Genomic DNA, 22,455 nt, shown 5'->3' with positions numbered 1-22,455 from the left:
GAAAAATCTGATGGGACCGCAAAGGGATAATTGTTACCTTTAGTCTAGTCCTACATTTCCTGTGAAACATGCAGCACTTTGTCCCTAAGCCAACTCCCAGATATTTAAGATCATTTCAAACTGTGTTAAAAAGATGAATTTGTAATAACTTTGTAATAACCTGTATATGTATTTAAGATTCCTCCAGCATAGCTGTTTCTGCATGCATGTGAGGGTCTTACGTGTATGGTATTAGCTTTCAGCACAGATACAATCATTTCCAAGCACCGAAGGGGAGTGATTAATATCTTCTCCGTGAGCCACGGGGATGGTTCCCAATGCTATCCCCCTCAACCCACGGTAGCACAGAGCAAGAGAAGACTCTAAACAGGAGGACAGCAAAGTTAAAAAACCAAATGTTGCATACTCATGGCTTCTATACATGATGTATCTCACTGTCTGCGTTAACACTAAACATTTTTCTGACAGGTTTGTTGTGCGGATGAAGTCAGTGCTACAAGGCGCTACCTGTAGCCTGAGGTACCTGACTGACTGAGCACCACAATTCAGAAACTGTAGCAGTGACTTGACAATAGGGGATAGAAATGAAGACAACTTTCCATAGTTTCTGTATGGTAATGTTCATAGGTGGTTTTGGACAAATTAGGTATTAAGATTAATATGCATTTAACAATGTTGTGAGAGCTAAATTCAAAACAGACAATGTGAGCTGGGGACACAGAAATCCTGTAGTTGTAGGAAAAGAGGAAGTGAAGCATTCTTTATTTTTTTCTTGAAAAATACTTTTTCTCAGAACTTCGATGTTCCTAATTGTTTATTAGAAACCAGCTACTACACGTGAAAGGAGGAGAACAACAGAGGAGGGGATGAGATGTTTCTGCTGGTTTAAAAAAAAAAAAAGGGCTTAGTTTCCTTTTGCTTATTCCTTCTCTGTAAAGTGAAACATGGATAATCCCACAGATCTTGCAGTACTTGTGACCTCAGAGATGCAAATAAAGGTGCCAGGTCACATTCAATTTCTGCAGCTCCTTTGGTCAGTACGTGGCAGCCCAGAGGTTGAGCTGAGAGGAAGCTTGTGAGCTGCAGTTCAGTCACGGGAGTTAGTCTGGGGCTTGTGCCCATGGTGGGATGGGCTGTGGATTCAGCTAGAAGGTCTGAGAGGAGAATTTCGTAAGATGGTCAGCTGGCAAACTGTTTCTTGATAGCAAGTAGAGTCATAGATTGGTTTGAGTCGGAAGTTTAAAGGTCATCTAGTCCACCCCCCCTGCAATGAGCTGGGACATCTTCCGTGAGATCAGGTTGCTCAGAGCCCCGTCCAGCCTGACCTTGAATGTTTCCAGGGATGGGGCATCTACCACCTCTCTGGGCAACATGTTCTAGTGTTTCACCACTATCATTGCAAAAAAGTCTTCCTTCTTCCTTCTCTCTAGTCTGAATCTACCCTCTTTTAGTTTAAAGCCATTACCCTATCACAACAGGCCCTGCTAAAAAGTCTGCCCTCATCTTTCTTATAAGCTCCTTTTAGGTACTGAAAGGCTGCAATAAGGTCTCCCCGGAGCCTTCTCTTCTCCAGGCTGAACAACCCCAACTCTCTCAGCCTGTCCTCACAGCAGAGGGGCTCCGTCCCTCTGAGCATTTTTGTGGCCTCCTCTGGACTCACTCCAACAGGTCTGTGTCTTAGTCCCTGTCAAGTGGTAGGGAATACTGCACTTGCAAGCTAATGGGATGTCAATTCAGTCTTCAATGTCTCATCTCTTCTTTTTGATCTGCCAGTCAGCTAAGTGGGAACAGAAAAGATTCATTGTCATCTCCAATTTCTGGCTGGATTAGATGTTTATGTTTGAAAAACACTGTGTGTATTAGGAGTAATGGTTCCATTAATCTTTTACCTTCATTCTGAAACAAATGACAAACAAAAAAAACCTCAACCCCAAAATCTAAACCCCTCTGCGGTTACAGAAACTATTGTAAGGAGTTAGATTCAAATTCTACTCAAAGAAGCTGTGCTCGAGTGAAACTGCAGTGGAAGCTCCGAAGGGATGGATGGAGGGGGGACGGAGAGACACAGCTGCTAGCGATGGTGGAGGAAACGCTTGGTTCAGCTGGTTCATCTCCCTGGAGATGGCATCATATTTAGCACAGGGGATCGCAACCCCTTTTCCGTTGAGTGCTTGTTGGTGGTCTTTGAGTGAGCGACTAGTCACAGGCTGGAGCTCTCTGTGCCCAGCTGTTTCAGCAGCTGTTCAAGGGGATGTGAAAAAAGCTGTCACGAGACGATCTTATTGTAGGGCTGTCAGTGCGTTCGTAGGAGCCCATTTAGGCCATTTAAAAATATTTCATGAGGGTGAGGCTTCACTGCTCTCCATGATAGGGGAAACAAAATTTAGTCCCATACGAAAAGGCAAGTGTACAGCAGGAAGAGAGTGAAGATGAGGGATAGCTGCAGGCTGAGTTAGCACATTGAATTAACAGAATTAAAAACCAGACTCAGCAAGCGGGGAAAAGACCCAGCCCTTGTGCCTGCCTACCTTTTTTTTTTTTTTAATTATTTCTGTTTGCATTGAAAGAGGCAACAGCAAAAATGATGGTGATCTCCCTTCGAGTTTTTAAAACCTTGAATGTAATTGTTAATGGAAATGGGAAGGGATTTTTTTTTTTCTTTTTCCCTCCTAAAATATTAATCTGAAATACCTAGTATTTTTTTCATTTAGAATCTTCCTTTCAGGAAGACTTTTTTTTGTCCACTTTTTTTTCAGGAAACTTTTTCTCTGTTTTTCATGGAGGGAAAGACAGGACAACTTATTTTTATTTTACCGTCTCAGTTTGTTGAAGAACATACTGCGGCTGAAAAATTTTAGTAAACTGAAAGTTCAAGGTCATTTGACTTTTTTTGCTTCAACACATATAAAAGCTTTGGAGGTGTTTAAAAAAAGGGTAGATGGGGCACTTAGGGACATGGTTTAGAAGTGGCTTTTGTCAGGGTAGGCTAAAGGTTGGACTCGATGATCTTAAAGGTCCCTTCCAACCTCAGCAGTTCTATGATTCTATGAATCTTTGACGACGGAGAGGACAGGAGCCAGCCTCCCCGTGACTGTTCACCTGTGCCCGGATGCTCCCTGGTGTGTGATACCTTGGAGAGTTATGAGGGGCTGAGATGGAGAGATGTGTGCTTTCATATTCCATAATTAAACTTTCCCCTAAAATTGTGATTAATAGGAACTCATTATTCTGAGACTTAATTAAACTTCTACATGCAGGAAGCTAGTGCAAACAGAGCCCTTATCTCTAATAGTCGTCAAGAAATCTTTAATCAAGAGACAAAAGCACACGTTCATGAATACATAGTAGTTCTGCATGCACCTTCCTGTTCCAAAAAGCCATTTTTCTGCAGCGTATTTTAAAGGCAGCAACACTTACTGAGTCACGTACAGTGGGTTTGGGTTTTTTTACCGTGTTGTTATCTTTCGTATTTGTCTTTTGTTCAGCAGGATCCCCACGCTTCACAGCTGCCTGTGGAGATTATTTCACATGCTGCTACAACTGTGTTTTTCCCATTACGTGAGACAGTAACAGTTCTGTTTTGATCAGAAACAGTGTGGGGAGCTGTGGGAAATGGGATGCGATAACCTGGATTGGAAATGGCCAGAGTTGAGTGGGTTTGGAGCCCCTTTTCAATGCATGGGTCATGGCATCATAGAATCATAGAATTGTTAGGGTTGGAAGGGACCTTAAAGATCACCTAGTTCCAACCGCCCTGCCATGGGCAGGGACACCTCCCACTAGATCAGGTTGCTCAGAGCCCCATCCAGACTGGCCTTAAGAACTTCCAGGGATGGGGCTTCCACCACCTCTCTGGGCAACCTGTTCCACTGTCTCACCACCCTCATGGTGAAGAACTTCTCCCTAACATTTAGTCTGAATTGTCCCATCTCTAGTTTTAATCCGTTCCCTCTAGTCCTACCATTACCCGCCATCCTAAAAAGTCCCTCCCCAGCTTTCTTGTAGGCCCCCTTAAGATACTGGTAGGCCACTATAAGGTCTCCTCGGAGCCTTCTTTTCTCCAGACTGAACAACCCCAACTGTCTCAGTCTGTCCTCACAGGAGAGGTGCTCCAGCCCTCTGATCATCCTTGTGGCCCTTCTCTGGACACGTTCCAGCACGTCCGTATCTTTCTTGTAGTAGGGGCTCCAGAACTGGACGCAGTACTCCAGGTGGGGTCTCACGAGAGTGGAGTAGAGGGGGAGAATCGCCTCCCTTGACCTGCTGGCCACGCTTCTTCTGATGCGGCCCAGGATACGATCGGCTTTCTGGGCTGCTAGTGCACGCTGACGGCTCTAGCAGCACAGCCTGGCTCTCGTGTGTATCTTGCCTGAGAGGCAACATCCTTCTGAGCGTTTGAAGTGGGCATTCCTTTAGCTGGGATAAATAGAGAAGAAGTGCCATCTACTGTAATGCTACCGCCACATTCCTGCAGCCTTCTCTCCCAAGCAAATCTAAACATACTTGTAGAAATAATTTTTCTTTACAGTCGATAAAAATTATAGCCCAAGAAATCAAACCAACAGAGAAAGGAAAATTCGTGGGTAAGGCTCTACAAGAACCCCATCTCCCTATTTTTTTTGCTGTGCATTATTTCAGAATTTCTTATGAGGTTTTTTTAGATTCACGGTAGTTATTACCTTGTGTCTGGTATCAGCTCTGTGCATCTGTTATGTTCTTTCCTTCTCGTTCGACCGTGTGCTGATGAGTTAAAGAAGAGTATTTACTTTCCCGATCTTCCTTGTAGTGCTGAGGTGTGGGTGATGGCTATGTTGATCTAAGGCTGGGTTGCTTATTAGCAGGGACAGTAGCAGGAATTTGATCACAGAGCAGGAAAGAAACATAGCTGCAGTACACGATTTCTGTTTATTTTTCAAATCCGGGTCAGTCTATTAATGTACTGGTTAAATATGTATTCTGCAGCTTGGCAAGTAGGAGTGTATGAGTGTTTCGAAACTTACAGCCAAAATAGAAATTAATCATGTGAGGCTACATTCTGCAATGGTTAAATGTTTTTTTACTTTTATCAAGCAAAGTAATATTGTATTAGATTTTGAAACGTGACTCTTCACCTCTCCCTCTCTTCCATTCAGTCGACAATGTTAATAGGATGCAGGATATCACAGCCTTTATTTTTCTCATTTCTAGGTCCTGGAATTGCTTTCGTGGTTTACCCAGAAGCCTTAACTAGGCTTCCCCTCTCTCCGTTCTGGGCTATAATATTCTTTTTGATGCTTTTGACACTTGGATTGGACACTATGGTAAACTGCTTTTGTTTCCCATTCTTTTCCTCTTGCTTTTCCTGTTTATTTGTTTGGAGGACCGTGAGATTAATCACTGTTTTCCATGTGGTCAGTTTTACAAAAAGAGGAGCGAAGTAAGGCCATCGATGCTGAAATAATTTGGGTGAAGCTTTGGCAATTAGGTCTGTGCATTTAAGACCTAGGATTCAAAACACTCTCTTTTATTCCATTATATCCAGTTGGAGCATTTTGCGTACGTTGTGTGCACTGAAATAAATCCTTTCGTTTTGTCTTTCAGTTTGCCACTATCGAGACTATAGTGACCTCCGTTTCGGATGAGTTCCCCAAATACTTACGGACGCACAAGGCACTGTTCACTCTTGGGTGCTGCATCTCGTTTTTCATCATGGGATTTCCTATGATCACTCAGGTAATGATATTGTCTTCGAGCACACTGTCTGTCCCCAGTCCCCCTCTGGTGGCCGTTCTCCTCCTGTGCAAGTTGCAAAATATTAAGCTGAATTTTGCGGCAGACACCAAGTGAGCCTGAAAGCCTTATTTTATTTTAATGGATGCTCTGACGGAGATATAAGCTAAAAGACTTCACTGTTCCAATCTTTATGAGAATCAGACTTCCAAAATTTATCTCTAGCCAAACACCTCCAGAGCAATCACTTAAGTTAGGTACACATTTAAGAAAAAAATAATAAAGTTTGTATGTCATATAAACATCCACACCAGTTTTGGGTGCCTTCCCTCCTAGATTAGATATGTACTGATAGTCTTGGAAAACTGCAGCACTAATAATGACATTCTCATCTACTGTTGATAGTCTTCAGTGTCTTTTGTCCATTAGTTCCTCCAGCATTATAAACTCTCAGCAATTTCAAGAGGCTCACAAAATCTATTTTACTATTTTATTCATCCTTTTCTCCTCTCTTTTTCTTTCTTTCCCGTCACCTCATCACCTACCAGCCCAACTTTGCTGCTCCCAAGCCCAGGATAGATTCAGTCCTTCCTTCACTTGAATTGTGCTGCTTAGCCTCTGCCCTGAAGACAGGGCATTATATCCTTCCCGAAGAGATGAACTGGACTCACTATTACGCTATTTCTGGTTTCAACAGTGATTTTGCTTTCGCCATAGTATTAATCGTTTAGAGACGCAGCCGGTGGAAGGTCTTGTTGCAGTTCAGTCCTTAATATGAAAGGACTGAAATCAATGTCCTCCCAAGGTGTGTTAGATACCAGACTCGGGTGTACCTTCTGCTTTTTTCTTGTTGGATTTGATATTCATTCAGCCACAAGGAGGAGATTATGGTGCGCTATCAGCCTGTCACTGGTCAATGTGTGGATGCTTACTTGGGATAGAGTCCTGGGTCCTGCTTCTGTCTGTTTTGCCTATCTCAGCGGCAGTTAGAGTTGTGACGCGTACGGAGACATCAGCTGTATGCCACGAGTAATGACTCTTACCCTTTTTTCTTTAGGGTGGAATGTATATGTTACAGCTTGTGGACACTTACGCAGCTTCTTACTCTCTTGTCATCATTGCCATCTTCGAGCTTGTTGGAGTTTCCTATATATATGGTAAGAAAAGATACTGTTATTGGACAGCTGATGTCACAGAAACATTTTAGTATATGGTAAAGTAGCTGCTAACATGAAATTCTTAAGGAAAGGAGTAACACCTTACTTTATTTTTTATTTTTTTTTTAATAGAAACACTCAGAATTTCCTTATTTTGAACAGAAGCATAATGGGACTTCGTTACTATAGGTTTATTTAAAAATACATGTATTCAGAAGACTTCATTTTCCACCAGTAGCTTAAAGCCAGTGCTTAAAGATGAGTATAAGAATAGACCAAATATTCAGTGATGCTTCTCCAGGGTCTCTTTCTACACTACACTTTCTACGCTGCAACAGTTTTAGGCTGAGAGATTTCCCGAGCCAGAGGTGGTATCTTTGCATTGAACAACTTTTGAAGGTTTTATTTTCCATGTACACATCCAGCCTTCCCTTTAGCCCATCTATCCATAACACAGGATCAAGACTATACAGCTACTAAGAGTGATTAATTATGCACAGTGGCAACACTGGTTAGATTAATCCATGTTGATGCACATTAAATTATGAGGAAGATCCTCAGCTAATATAAAACAGTGCAATTACCTTGGTGCTACGGTAGCTACGACACTGGATACCAGTTGGTGATTTGCTCCCAAACTTGTCCAGTGCTTTCAGGAGACTGATTCTCGGAAACGCGTGATCTCAGATGGTTGTAGTAGGAAATGTGAAGATCTCCCTGCATAACAGATGATTAATTCATGTCTGGGGTGTGGTGGTGCCACTCAAGACTTGTTCTCAAAAGCAAAGGAAGATCTGAATCTCAGTGTTAAAGACAACAAAGATAAGGCTGTTTCTGCTGTTGGGGTGGACAGGAATGAATTAGGTATTTTCTATCAGCTAGACATAAACAATCCCAGATGTTCTGTTGAAGGTACGTATATAGCAGTATGACCTTAGGCCCTAGTCCTGGACGCTGAAGTGCTAGATCTACCTACATTGTGGGCTCCACTCTGTAATATAAATGCATTAAAAAAAATCGTGCATAGTTCCAAATGTAGGATTTGTTGCTCTTGCTTGAAAAATGAATGTTATAGAAAGGACAGGGAGTCAGCCCTTCCTGGTTTTGTCTAATTTCGTGAAAATACAGATTTGTATTTTATCTTCACTGATATCCAATCCAATGAGCAGGCCTGGGTGGTTGTAAGCTAAGTCCAATAGGACCTAGTGAGGAAATGGTACAGAATACAATGGAAAAAGTCAAAACACCGAGAGAAAAGTTGATTTAGACCGATCAAGCATTTTGATCAACCAAAACATGTTGTTTTTTATGTCTGTGACATGTAAGTATTTAAATTAGAGTAGGTTTAGAAGTGTCATCTCTGTGAGTGAAGTGATATTGGTAACTGCTGTCAGCTTTACACTCAACCACTCTTCTCAAAGGACCTGAATGCAATCTTTTGAAATGTCTCCTGAAGTGAAGTCTACAGATGGATTTTGGGGGTTATTTAGCAGAACTCCTGGTTTGAAAAATCAATGCTGGCAAGTTTTGCCATTGCTCTGTGCTTCGTTTTCCATGAAGACATGCAAGGTTGCCCATTCCCTCCCCCTTTTACCTGTTCCTGTGGAAACACCTCCGGGTACATGTCGTCTGAGACATTAGTGTCTGGTAATTGTACTGACCAATTTCTCAGCTTTCCTAAAATCAAAACAATTCCCTAAGAGATTGTGAGTGGGAATGCTCAGGAAGAGTATAAGGGTTTGTTGGTGTGTGGGTTTTTTTTTTTTTTTTTTTTTCCTTCTTCCCAAACCACACACTCCTCCTCTGTTTGCTGAGAGCGTGGCTGGACAATGCTGTGCACTAGATGTTGTCTCTCTTTCTGGCCAGCAGTATCGTCAGCATCACCTGGTCTGTGTCAAAAAGATTGCCCCTTTTAAAGCCATTGCCATCGGTGTGCAAGATGAAAATTCCTTGCTTGGAATGTTTTGAAATAACCCCAAAACTACTTAAATCTGTAAAATTTCTTTCTTCTGTATGTTTTTAAGTAAGAACAAAGGTACGTGTGGAGCAAACACTGGCTCTGTCCCTCCTCTGAACACCGTGTGGCAGAAGCACTACAGACCTGCCTTTGTGGAACGTTTTATTGGGCTTGTAAGCAAAATTGCTCTGCCTAGTGCCTGCTTTGCCCAACAAATTCGGTATCCTTAAAAACACTAACTTTTATGAAAAACATAAAATAATACAGAAATAATTATAGCACTGCAAAGGAATGACTTGGATAGAGAATATTTTTTTTTTTTTTTTTAGTTACGTGTTACTTTAATGTAATCAGACTTGGAAAAGATCTGACAAATTACAAATCATTCTTCCCGTGCTTTCTGTACCATCTGATTGTTGATCAACAGATGTTAGTAAAGCCTTTGATATAAACTGTTTCAAAGATTATTCCCTGGAATTAACCTTTTGCTAGACTAAAGAGCTTCCAGTCTTTTACACAAAAAAGGAAAGATGTACTTTACAGTCGTCATCCGCTTGACTAATGTTTCATAGCTACTTCTGCTGCATTAAAGCTACTTTTCTAAGGACTGTTCATAAGCGTACAGCTTGTATATTTGCAATTTGCATGTTGTAAATACAAGTGAAGCTACTGCTCTTGTTATATTCCTTCAAGCAGTGCTTAAAATTGGCATAATATATTTTCGAGCTCTGACAGTTGCCGTCTTACACTCCACTGACACCTTTCTCTGTATTCTTGTACTCTTCATAGCAAGCAGGTCGGCACAATAGAGGCAGGTGCTTTTATGATGAAAGAAATCTGTCTTTAGTTCTTGTTACACGTTCTGCTTGCTGAGCTTGTTGAGATTTTTAAATTAAGGAGAGGCACACTTGGTTATTTCCTTGCGATCACTTATTTTTCAGTGGAGTCGGTGCTACATAATCCAGTCAAATGCTGGGTTTTATTTCACATTCTGGTATAGATGTTTATTCTCCAGATGTTTACATTATGATGCATGATTGGTAAAGAATAGCTTAGAGCTGCGGGTATTAATTTAATCATCAGCATAATTCCCACTGTTGCATTTTGTAGCGTGAAGCTAAATACAAAGAACCTCGTGCTTGAGCAAAACGCTGTTGGAAGCTGAAAATGTGTGACCTATACTTTACTCGTGCTCCTTCTAGATCTGCTTTTTTGACAGTCTGTTGTTGGGAAGGTTCATCATCAGAGCGAGTGGTAGAAAGCGTTAGTAATTTTGAACATTTTACCTGCAGCAGAATATTGAAGCAGCTGTCTGTCTCGGTTTGCATTCTCCTTTTTAATGGATTTTCTGTCTGCAGCGCTTATGAATACATCATCCAACTTTAGAGAGTGGAAATTGAGATATGGAATATCATGTATTGTTTATTTCCCAAAGTTATTCAGCAGGTCTGACTGATCTGAGGGGGAGACCAGATATACTGAGATTTAATCGGCTTTTGGTTAACTAAAGCATCCTTTGCGTTTTTCTGTGGAACTCGACGAACCTATTTTCAGTCTTTCACAGGGAGAGATGAGCACTGTGTAATCCCTCTACCCATTTACATGTATTTTACTCCTGAACTGCTAATATTTTAAAGTGTCTGAAGCTGTGAATACCCACTCACAATTCCAAGAAGGAACTAAATTTTGTAATTGGAGTTTCAAACAAATCGGTGCAGATTTGCATGAAGCGTGCACGAATTTTGGAGGCAGAAGCGCCTGGTAACTCTCTAGTTACGTAGATCTCCTTTGCAGCCGCAAGTGTGGCTGCAGTAGAGACACTTGGAAGAGCTTTAAACTTTGTGGAAAGACCCTTCAGCCCATCCCTTGTGCTGCTGCAATTAGTTTAAAAGTAGTTTTATTCCTGCTGCGGGGACGCCCGCTGTGTGAGCAGCTCCCAGGTAGCCCACTGCAGATGGTCCACTGAACTGTAACAAGCAGGTAAACAAAACACATAAAATCATTCAGTTGCAGCTAAGATCTCCTTTTGAAGAGAATACAGCGACCCTGGGGGTTACAGTTGGTCCAGGCGTACAAAATGGAGAAGCACGCGATGAGTGAGGCAGATGCAGATCCCATGGGTCGTAAAAATTACCCGTATTTTATAGAGAAGACAAGAGGCTTTCTGAATAAGAGCATTTGTTGCAATCAGTGGAAAAAAGAAAAAGAGGGAGAGAAATTACAGTTCCAGAAAAAAAATGCAACATCTGGGTCCTGTTGAGTTAGCTTTCTAAGCTTACATCCACCGCAGGTTGCACTTGTCGCGGGCGGAGTGATTAACTTCACTCGTAAGAGCGAAGTAGTGAAATATTTTTTTAATATAAAACAGTGATTTAACGAAGATAGTAGTGAATGCAACAGTGCTTTACGAGATTTGATGTAAGGGTGCATTTGATTATTTACTGCATAGAGGCCAGGCTCAGACAAGCTCTCAGGGAGACCCTCCCGTTGAGTCACGAGGTTCAAAACGGACCCCTGGCTTTCTAAACTCCTTCTCAGAGAGGAGTCTGGGTGCAGTTGGATCCAATCCCGGTCCCAGACTTGGTCAACGGTTTATGTCTAAAGGGTTATATATGCGCAATCGATCCTTTATATCACTTAGCTAAGATATCAAAGTTCAGCATGCTATTAGTCACTTATGGAGAATCTGTTGCACCAAGGAATCTCTCAGCCTCGCGGAGCAGAACCTTAAGTGAGTGTCCTCCCTCAAGGGGAGATCCCTCAAGGGGAGAGCCCGCTGCCGTGCAGGAGAGCTCAAAGGGCTCTTGGCCTGTCCGCTATTTATAGAGTAAGATAATTGAGCTATAGTCATATTCGCATGGGAACAAAATATCTAGGTCCCCCCCTCCCCGGCTCCAGACAGTGTTTTGACTGTGTTGCCAGCTGTCCCCCAAAGTCCGGGTGCAACTTATCACAACCCTCACCGGTGGTTATGGCTTGAGCTGGGGTGGGAAAGGGGGAGAGCACAGCCGAAGTACTTCCCCTCACCCCTTCGTAAATGCAGGTCTTTGCGATTTCATCTTCTGGTTTAATTTCTGGCTTTTTCTCCTCTATTTCTTCTCACAACACAGTTTTTGAGCTTTACTCTGCCACACTGTCTGCCTGAACTGCCTTGCTCTGTGCTCGCCCCCTGAGCTGGGCCGTTGGGGCTGCCCGAGCATCGTCGAGCCCCGCGCCTTTCTTGGAGGTGCATCAAAAGACACTGAATATTGAGCCATTGCTATTTTTTACCTTCTTAATTCTGGGAACAGCCTGGTGGGTAGATTTAGTTCAACCAAAAAAAGGCTTCAAAATTAGGTGGATCAAGCCTGGGGATTATCCCTTCTTATATTCAGCAGCTGCAGTGCCTGGCTGTAAGGGCAATAAAAACATAAAGCAGTTTATTACTTTTGTTCCAAGTATTTCCTGCCTTGCTCGAAGACTTCGCTCCAATATTTGAGCTCCATCCCTGTCCCCATACCATAAAAGTCAGACTCAATGCTGTAGAATAATACTTTGTAAAATTTCAATGACAGAGACATTTATTTATTAGATAGAATAAATCCCAAATTGGCCCAAACTGGAACTGTTTGTGTGATGGAGGAGCTCAGCCTTGGACCCTCGACCTCCCTCTTGTTATCATCATTAGAAAAGCTGGAACAAATTCCAATTTTGTTGTTATGAGTTTTGGATAAATTAGGGGCCATTTACCTAACCAGCTCTGCAGAACAAGGCAGAAAAACAAACTGGCTGTTATCTGTGGGGTGGTTGCTGCTGCTGGGCCAGAACCTCTTCTAGCCGCACGGCACAGCCAGCGAGACAGCTACGGGGACGGCTGAAATACCATTTTCCAACCTTGCGTGTTTTATTAACTCAAGTAACTCTATAGATGCAATCAATGCAATAATCTGAAGAATCAACATGCCGGTTGATCTGTTTGCTCAAACAATGTTGAATATAATTTAAAATATTTACGGGTGCTTGCTAATAATTCTAAGTATTGCGTACATATCAAATGAAAAATAAGGGGACATTACCAGTTTCGATGCCGATACAGTCATAGCCCAATCGCGTAGTAGGTATAGAGAAGCTCGGATATTGTCTGTGCTGAAATAGATACACAGATATTAATAAGGTTCATCTTCACTGTGAAATATAACAAGTGTACACATAATTGCAGCTAACCAGTGCATACTATTAATGCTTTAACCCAAAACATACTGAACACTTAATCTCTATGTAAAAACTCAATTTTGCTTTAATCCTTAGGAAGTAAATATTTTATTAGAACGGTTCCCACCATAATAGTCTCATTTTTCTACTGTGTGCTTAGATCCTCCATTGAAGTTCTCAACCCACAAGTCAGAGTTTGTTTTCGTAATTAGACACAGGGGAGATCACAGGAGCTGTGTTGCAAGCTGCAGCTGGTTTCTTTCACACCTAATTGCATTTACATTTGCTCCTTACAGGATTGCAGAGATTCTGTGAAGATATAGAAATGATGATTGGATTCCAGCCAAGTAAATTCTGGAGAGTCTGTTGGGCATTTGTGACCCCAACTATTTTAACAGTAAGCAAAAAAAAAATTTTAATGTCTTCTCCAAAGCACTTCATTGTTGTTTTTTCATCAGACATGGTGTTTCTGAAGGGTAGTAATTAGATCTTGGATGGAGATACCTAGCGCATGTGTGTGTGCATGTAGAATCATCGAATGGTTTGGGTTGGAAGGGACCTTAAAGACCATCTAGTTCCAAGCCCCCTGCCATGGGCAGGGACACCTCCCACCAGACCAGGCTGCTCCAAGCCCCATCCAGCCTGGCCTTGGATACCTCCAGGGATGGGACAGCCACAGCTTCTCTGGGCAACTTGGGCCAGGGGCTCACCACCCTCACAGGAAAGGATTTCTTCCTAATATCTAATCTAAATCTCCCCTCTTTCAGTTTAAAACCGTTCCTCCTCGTCCTATCGCTCCACTCCCTGATCAAGGGTCTGTCCCCATCTCTCCTGTAGGCCCCATGTGTTCTTACGCGTGTGTGTAGTAGAAAAAAAGAGCATAAGTAACGCTATTTTTGGTAGAGAAGGGATAGTGAGTCTCCAAATGCTGTGGCCTTTCCTTGGCTGTGCAAAGTGCTGCTATGGCATACCATTGCGTACCAGCATTCTGGATTATTGTATATATAAGTGTACGTGTGTAATACATACGTATGTATGTACACACGTAGGGAGAGGAAATGAGATGATCCTCCTGTCTTTTCTCAGGTTGAGCTAGGGAAAAACCATTTTACTGAGTCATAAACTAATCTGAGACATACACTTTAGAAAGGTTTACGTGGAAATCTGACTGACAAATTTTGAGCTGCAGAGATGGAAATATTTTTGCAAGGGTTGATATAGTTATGATCTGGATAACAGATATAGATCCCTTCAGTTTCTCTAAAAAAAAATGGAAAAAAAAGGAAAGAAAAAGGGGGGGAAAGGAACAAAAAAGTAAGGAAAAAGGGGGAAAGGAAAGTTAAGGAGAGTGGAGGGGGAAAGGAAAGTAAGGAGATTGGAGGGGGAAAGAGAGGAAAGAAAAGGGGAAGGAAAGAAAAAGGGGGAAAACAAAAGAGAAGGAGGAAAAGGAAAGAGAAAGGAAAGAGAAAGGGGGCAAAAAGAAAGAAAAGGAAGAAGAAAAAGAAAAAAGGAAAACAAATGGGGAAAGTGAAAGAGAAAGGAAAGAGAAAGGGGGCAAAAAGAAAGAAAAGGAAGAAGAAAAAGAAAAAAGGAAAACAAATGGGGAAAGTGAAAGAGAAAGGAAAGAGAAAGGGGGCAAAAAGAAAGAAAAGGAAGAAGAAAAAGAAAAAAGGAAAACAAATGGGGAAAGTGAAAGAGAAAGGAAAGAGAAAGGGGGCAAAAAGAAAGAAAAGGAAGAAGAAAAAGAAAAAAGGAAAACAAATGGGGAAAGTGAAAGAGAAAGGAAAGAGAAAGGGGGCAAAAAGAAAGAAAAGGAAGAAGAAAAAGAAAAAAGGAAAACAAATGGGGAAAGTGAAAGAGAAAGGAAAGAGAAAGGGGGCAAAAAGAAAGAAAAGGAAGAAGAAAAAGAAAAAAGGAAAACAAATGGGGAAAGTGAAAGAGAAAGGAAAGAGAAAGGGGGCAAAAAGAAAGAGAAAAGGAAGAAGAAAAAGAAAAAAGGAAAACAAATGGGGAAAGTGAAAGAGAAAGGGGGCAAAAAGAAAGAAGAAAAGGAAAAAGGGAGGAGAAGAGGAGAAAAGGAAAGAAAAAAGGAGAATAAAGAAAGAAAAAAAGGAATGTTTTTTACCAGACTCCCTGGGCACTGAGTGGTGCGCCCAGTGGTGTCCCCGCCCGGGCCCGCCCGGCCGAGCTCGGCGGTTCCCCACTGGCCCCGGCAGGGGGCGCTGTGCGACAGCGGCTGGCGGCACGGCCCGGGCGGGGCAGAGCGGGGGGCCGGGGGAGGTGGGGACGGCGTTCACTGGCTCAGGCGTACTTGCAAAATTAGAAATAGGGTTTTAAATTTAAAGGAAGGTTGCGGGGAAGGGGGGTGGTTTGGGGTTTTTTCTTTGTTTTTTTTTTTTCCTTTTTTTTCTTTTTGGAGGTTGTTTTTTTCGGTGTTTCTTTTTTTTTTGTTTTGTTTTGTTTTTTAATTTTCTTTTTATAGCTACCCCAAAGCCTGGAATAATGCTTTACTTCAAATTTAGATCTCCATTTAATCTAAAAGATGGCACTTTTCACCATTCTTTTTTTTTTTTTTTACCATTGCTACATGTTTTTATCAAGTTAAAGGATAATAACTAGCTCTACATTCTCTGTCTAGCTCAATGTTTCCTCTACATTTTAACCCAAGTACCCATACAATCTTTAATTGCACATCATGTTTTGGCACAAGAATGAAATAATTTTTTTAGCCATTTCAAAAGCCTCCAGCCCGGTAAGTCAGTATAAAAGCACGGAGCCCTCTTTCACCAGGATGTCACGTTTGAGAGCACATTCTTCAGCCTCAAAGTCCTCAGGCCTGGCCCACAGGGGTGGCGAGATTATTGGTATTTGCCTAGGGTTGGAAAAACTCATCATTTCACAGCAGTGCTAAATAGTTCCTACAAGTATTCATAGATTTTTAGGGATGAGGTACTAAAAGTTACTAGAATTTCTGCTAAGACACGTGCTTTGAGGCAGTGTGGTGGCAGCTGGGTGGGGTGAAGAAGTAAAAAGGTGACTCCATCCTTTGCAATCCCTTCTTCCAGGGAAGTTGTATTTCATCCTACGTGCTGGCAAGTTCCCGCTTGTGCTGTTCTTTAGTGCAGCATAAACATCGGTAAATCTTTTTATTTTGGGAAAAAAAAAAAAAAGGGCTCTGGATAAAGTTAGCAACTTCTTTTTGGTATTGTTAATTCAGGAATGAGGTAATTTTTATTTTTATTTTTTTTTTCTTGAAAAGTGAAAAAGGTTTAGTTTTACAGACAGGAGTGTGTGAAGGCATTAGTGAGTTTTGGTGAGCTCATCAAAGTCCGGAGTTGTGAGGAAATTTTCTATGATGAGAACAATTTCTCCAATGGGCGTAATGAAGATATTCCACCTTCCCACGTAGATTTTCTCTACTGATTCTCTTTGCTGTGCGTGAAACCCAGGTAGCTCTGTCTTACCTATCCAGTGGCAACTGTTGTTTGATTGTGACAATATACAGGTATCGTTGTAAATCCATTTTTAAAAGTTTGAAGACATAGCCCTGTTTAATCCATAGTATTACGATAACATAAATGGCAATATGTCTTTTTTTTTTTTTTTTTCCTGGAGGTCCTTGCTAAAAATGAGGACGTGTGCACTTTTTTTTTTTTTAAATCTCTTTCTTTCCTTCCAATGGCTGTTTTCAAGATGCTGCCTTAGCCCCATTTTTATGCTTCTGAAAGCAACTGTAAGGCTTTTCTGCAAATTGCTCGATTCCTTTACTGACCAGACTTATGCTCTTCGCTACCGCCAGTAATCACAACCAGGGAACAGGAAATTATGTTGTCTCTTAAGGAAAGCAAATTTGGAAAGCAAACGAGGGCAGTTCAAACTTGCATGTTCTGCTGTTGTTCCCTCCCAATGTGATATTAAGTGACCTTACGGTGAGAAATAAATTGATACTGATCAGTCGTAATTCAATTTTTATGCAATCGAAACAGACAAAGCAAAACCAAGCAATACACTCTTTTCTGTTATTGCCTCCGTAAAGCTAATATTTGATACATTTGGATAGTCTAATATTAGACTTTCAATTACTCCACATCTCTGGAAATAAAACCGATCATTTTTATACGTGCCTTCACCTAGTTATACTGCCATAAATCTTCTGTGTGCAATTATTGCGAGCACGGGCATTTCCCAAAAGTTACTGAATTATGCACAAATGTAAGCAGATGTATTGCTATTCATACAGTAAGTGAAATGGAGTAACTTAGCATAATGACATTAGGTAAAACTGCCAACAGACCATGTAATAAAGCATGTTACTCTAGGGGCAGGATTCTAATTTCAATTTTTCTGGCATAAATACAGTGATTTTTGTGGGATATTGCAAGATTTCCATGAAACTCATTAGATTAAGACTCTGACCTGTTTATTACAGCTTGTGGCAGCGCCCTGCCTTAGGAGCATGTACTTTTATCTGTATTCCATAGGTCTGTGGGAGGACACCTACCATTTGCTGCAGAGCAGGCTTGTTTTGCTTCTTCAAACATATTTGTTTTCCTTCCTTGTTTCCAGTTTATTCTTTGCTTCAGTTTTTACCAATGGGAACCGATGACTTACGGAGCTTACCACTACCCGGGCTGGTCCATGGTGCTCGGGTGGCTGATGCTGGCCTGCTCGGTTATCTGGATCCCAGTGATGTTCGTGATAAAAATGCATCTAGCCCCAGGCAAATTTATCGAGGTAATTCTTCTGCCGTTTTTTTGCCGCTTAAAAATATGGTCACAGGAGACTGTCTGTTTTATTTTACATTGATTTTTGTGATATTGAATGCCTAATAGTGCTAAGATTACTTTCTGGTAAGCTAGTTATTGTGCTGCAAAGAGATGCTCGGTTGATTTAAAATGCAGACCTTCTATTTCCTGTTCCTCAAAAAAAAAAAAAAAGCTCCTAAACTGTTAAGCAACCGCTTTTATGAGAACTAGAAGGAGTTACAAATTTCCAGAGCCTTGGTATGGTGTTACTGAGATGAAGTTGTTCTCCTGGCTCTGTTGGCCTTGTTGCAAAAGCAGCGCGTAGCCGTAGGAAGCGTCAGCTGGTGGTGCGCGTGGTGTCGCAGCGAGCCCAGAGCTCAGCGCTAGGAGACGTCAATCGGGAGTCGTCTGTTTGCAGAGTGCGAGATGGTCGGGTACCCAAGTCACCCAGGATGCGCCCCAGGGGGTTGTGCCACTTGATGAAGTTCAGGAATAAGACGTATGCAAAGACCCCATGCTCTACAGATCAAACCGCTCGCTATAAAACTTAGATGGCAATCTTTTTTTTTTGCTTCCCTCCTTCATCTCTTTATTTTTCTTGACTACGCTGATCGTCTCTGGCACCTGGGCTTAAAAAAATTCTAGGTGACACTTTATTTTTATGCTGCTTTTGTTTATTTTGCAAATCAGATTCCTGATGCTTCCCCCCCGCCACTCCAGAAACGTGGCAGTCCCCTTCTGCTCCCTGTCTTTGTGCCCTGGCCCTCCCTGCCACCCCGGCTGCCGCCACAAAATCATAGAACAGAATCATCTAGGTTGGAAAGGACCTTAAAGATCATCGAGTCCAACCATCAACCTAACACTGCCAAGTCACTACGAAACCATGTCCCTAAGCACCACGTCTACCCATCTTTTAAATAGCTCCTCAGCTCCTTGCAGGGCGCAGAACAGCGATGTCTTTTTCATGTTGGCATTTCATCCCTTCATTGCATTCACCTTGTCATCTGAAGAAGTTCAATGGTCTCTTTTTTGGCCTTTGAGGCTTTCTCAGCTCTGTCCTCTCTTTGCCGCACACGGCTTGTGCTGCTCCCTCCTGGGGAGAAGGAACAGACGCTCGCCTCCCCTTTTCAGTGCTCCCGCAAAACCCGTCGAGGCTGTTAGACGCCTCAAAAGTGAAAAGGAGAGAAAATGTAGTAAAATAGAATAATCTTTTGGTCTCTCAATATGTCACACTACACGTGCCTAAGGGAAAAGATGAAGCTTTTCTGCTTCACATGGAGGAAAGGAGTTTAATATTAAGTGGTGGGACACCCTCGGGAGAACATCCAAGCCCATAGTTGGCACCGGGCAACGAGGCCACTTGTCTAAAGGGCCATTCAGCACTTGTGTGGAGCATGTTGGAGCGCATAGGTCAGGAGACAACTGCTCCTACTGGAAATGAGCTAATGTGGAATTGAATGTACTTGTTTATCGTCTCATAAGTCTCTCTCATTCAGGCAAGTCGTTTCGCTAGTATAGTGTAGTACTAGTAATGTAGTACTAGTACATACATTGCCACAAAAATAGGGTGCTCTCCTTGCTGTCCCTCTAGTAGTGCACCCAAAGAAACACCAAAAAGCTGGATCTGTTTTGAAGAGGCTTTTGCTGAAGCTATTTCAGATGTAGCTTGGTATTTCCTGAATACTCAGTCTGCTGCATAAAATTATTATGGTTGATTTGGGAGGTAAGAGTTGCAAACTGGTAATTAAGCAGAGATTAAAATAACTGATATAGAGGTCTGATTCACTTTATTAGGTAATAAACATATAATTGTTCCCTCTTAAGTCATCAAAAATATGTTTTCTTTCCTTTTTATCTGTAAATGTGCCAATCAAATTATATATTCAATAAAGAAATCAGCAGAAAGATTAGAAGATTTTTGTTGTTTTCCAGGTTAACGTTCTCCTCTTCCTTTTTTTCCTGTAGATAGAAATGAAACATTTTGTCATCTCAAAATGAAAAATCTTTGTTCATTCATAGCAATGTACTTCTTTTTGGCCATTCGTATACTTTTGGGAAATATGCTAAACAGAAATCCAATTATTTTAATGCAGTTACCCACTGCTTAGACCATCGGGCTAAGTAATTGTGCACATGTCCTTCAGTAAGTGAGCCGCGCAATCTGTAGCGGTGGTTCTGAGCTCCCCTCGTATGGTGCGGGGGAGAATGTATAATTAAAATCTGGGCACTTTATCCTCTATTAATCTTGCAAACTTTGTGCAAAACAAACACTGAGCAGTGGAGCGTTGCAGGGCCATCATCAATAATCTCAAATGAGCCTATCCTCGTTTCTTCTGCACTCTAATTCTACTCCGTAACTTCAAATGAGACTCTCTTTTCTCTCCCCCACCTTGCAGCGACTCAAGTTGGTGTGCTCTCCACAGCCCGACTGGGGTCCGTTCTTGGCCAAGCACCGCGGTGAACGTTACATGAATATGATTGATCCACTGGGAACCTCTTCCCTGGGACTTAAACTGCCAGTGAAGGATATAGAACTGGGGACACAATGCTAATAATTATTACATGGGTGGCAATAGCATTGTCAGCTTTTTCTGGTATTTTTTTTATTTTTACATTTTTTTTCCCCACCTTTCCTTCTTTTCTTTTTCACAGTGCCTGAAAGTGGTTGCTTAGGAAAGTAGGACTTACTGTTGCATGCCATAGGGAAGACCTAGCTAGACCACTTCCAGGTGTAGGTGATGCCCATGATGTGTTCTGCACCCGGTGAAATAGCAAAAGCATATTGTGCAACGGGTGACATACCAGGTTTTGTCAGGTGATGTAGGAAAAAACAAAAGCACAATGGAAAATTTTTCGAAGGAAGTTATGTGCAGAATTTGACCCGTTTCACACAAGCATCCTTGTAACAGGTAGGTAATCTTTAGGACTAGGATTTTGTTACCGGTGTAATCAAAGGGCAGTTCAGGCCTCAGATGGGATGGTAGTGAGCAAAGAAGGGGATCTCCGGTAGTCCTGGTATCAATCCAGCATAAGGCTCACGCAGTAAGCGAGGTCGCTTTGTCTGCACTGAGAGCAGACCGTGACCCGTTGTGCCTGCGCACCGCTTTTGTGAGCATGAATTATACTAACTTTGAGGACTTGTTATCTAAACGAGCGGAGACCCTTTAAGCAGCACCCCGGGAAGCGATATGCAAGATTAGAACAGAAACACGATAATCCATTCGATCTTTTCAAGTAGAAAAATAAAAGCAAAATTTAAAGGACTTCTCATTGGAGACTGGGACTAAATTGCATTTCAGTCTAGAAGTGGTTTGGAAATGGCGTGAGGCTGAGGTGTATGGGCATCACTGTTTAAAGTACTGTCATATATTTGTTTTGATAATTTGATAGCTGCCATTTCAATTAAAAATGCCTCAGTTATAGGAAGTGTCTAAAACCTTGCTCCGCGCTAAGTGCGACTGTGGTTTTACTCACTTCACTCCAACACTCTGTTTTCCTTGTTTCTCTGGTTTTGTTTACAGTATCTCCTCAAGAAGCCATCATATAATTTGTGCCTAACTTTGTATTCTTACAGTGGTAAGTGTAGTCTAGTTACCACCTGACAACAGTTATTAGAAGTTAGATGTGCTGTTCAACTTTGTGACTCCCCATTAATTCTCCTGTAACATCTTTATATAACCTTTAGATGATGTATTCTTCTCTTTCAACTAATGGGGAAATAGCAGAACCCCACTTGTCTATATATTATATATATAGCACGTAAATTCTTCAAAGCAGTATTCTCTCTGAAATGTACATAGTTGGGTTTTTTTTTTCCATTTAAAACATTTTCATTAAATAAACCAAAACCCCCCAGCACTTAACCACTGCAGTCATGCACACGGATGCAACATTAGATATGCAAAATGCGAGGGTTGGGGGGAGAGGACAATTTAGTAGGTGGCCGTTACAACGTTGCATAGCAATAGGACGTTCTAAATCATTACATTTTAGGAATCAGATATAAGTGGTGATAGGAATGTTAGACTTAAATAATTTTGTTACCTATTGGGCAGAGTAACAATAGCGCTTTTTAAGAGTACATTTATTTATCTGAATATAAAATTAGCCCAATTCATTGTAAATGCACTAGAATGAGGGAGAAAAATATATCTTCAAGAATTGGCAAAACTGTAACCTTTACAATCTTGTTATATCCTATACATACAAATATGATATTTTTTAACAGTGATCAGTGTTCATGTAGTGTGTACTAGTGATGTTTTATGTCCCTATAAATATCTTATCAATCAGTGTAGAGATGGTGAGCTTAGAGTAGTGTAGCCTATTTTTTCCTTGCCCACACACACTACTGTAGTAGCCAGTAAATGTTCTTTCCTTTCAGGGGACTGTTTCTACCCCGTTCTTTTGTCTGTCTGTCTTCATATTACAGGGTCTCAGGTAAATCTTCAGTTAATGTGTGTCCGTAGATCAGCAGACGTGTTGTTCCATCCCGTCGAAGAAAACAAAATCTAAACCTTAATGTAACACTTCCACAAACTAACTTATTTTCTCTGTGTGTGTGTATATATATATGTATATTAAATATATTAATCATTTTGCTGAACTTCCTCTTTCACGGGGCAATTAGTGTTGCCAGTTCTAGGCACTGCTGGAGACCTTTAATCCTCATGCAGGACAAGCGAAGCGCCATCAG

General features: G+C 41.6%; 1 protein-coding gene across 1 annotated transcript in view; it reads left to right on the top strand.

The window, feature by feature from the left end:
- SLC6A5 (solute carrier family 6 member 5) overlaps window positions 1–20,660 on the top strand; it is a 36,915-nt gene extending 16,255 nt beyond the window's left edge. Inside the window, exons 10-15 of the mRNA XM_074586319.1 lie at window positions 5,188–5,300; window positions 5,581–5,712; window positions 6,767–6,866; window positions 13,311–13,411; window positions 17,581–17,748; window positions 20,156–20,660. Of these exons, the coding sequence (XP_074442420.1) occupies window positions 5,188–5,300; window positions 5,581–5,712; window positions 6,767–6,866; window positions 13,311–13,411; window positions 17,581–17,748; window positions 20,156–20,311 (770 nt within the window). The 3' untranslated portion in view covers window positions 20,312–20,660. The remainder of the gene's footprint in view (window positions 1–5,187; window positions 5,301–5,580; window positions 5,713–6,766; window positions 6,867–13,310; window positions 13,412–17,580; window positions 17,749–20,155) is intronic.
- The last annotated feature ends 1,795 nt before the right edge of the window (window positions 20,661–22,455 follow it).

The sequence above is a fragment of the Larus michahellis genome, chromosome 4 (genome assembly GCF_964199755.1).
Source record: "Larus michahellis chromosome 4, bLarMic1.1, whole genome shotgun sequence".
NCBI lineage: Eukaryota > Metazoa > Chordata > Aves > Charadriiformes > Laridae > Larus > Larus michahellis.
Note: the sequence above shows the minus strand (reverse complement) of the source record. Positions and strands in the feature narration are given on the sequence as shown.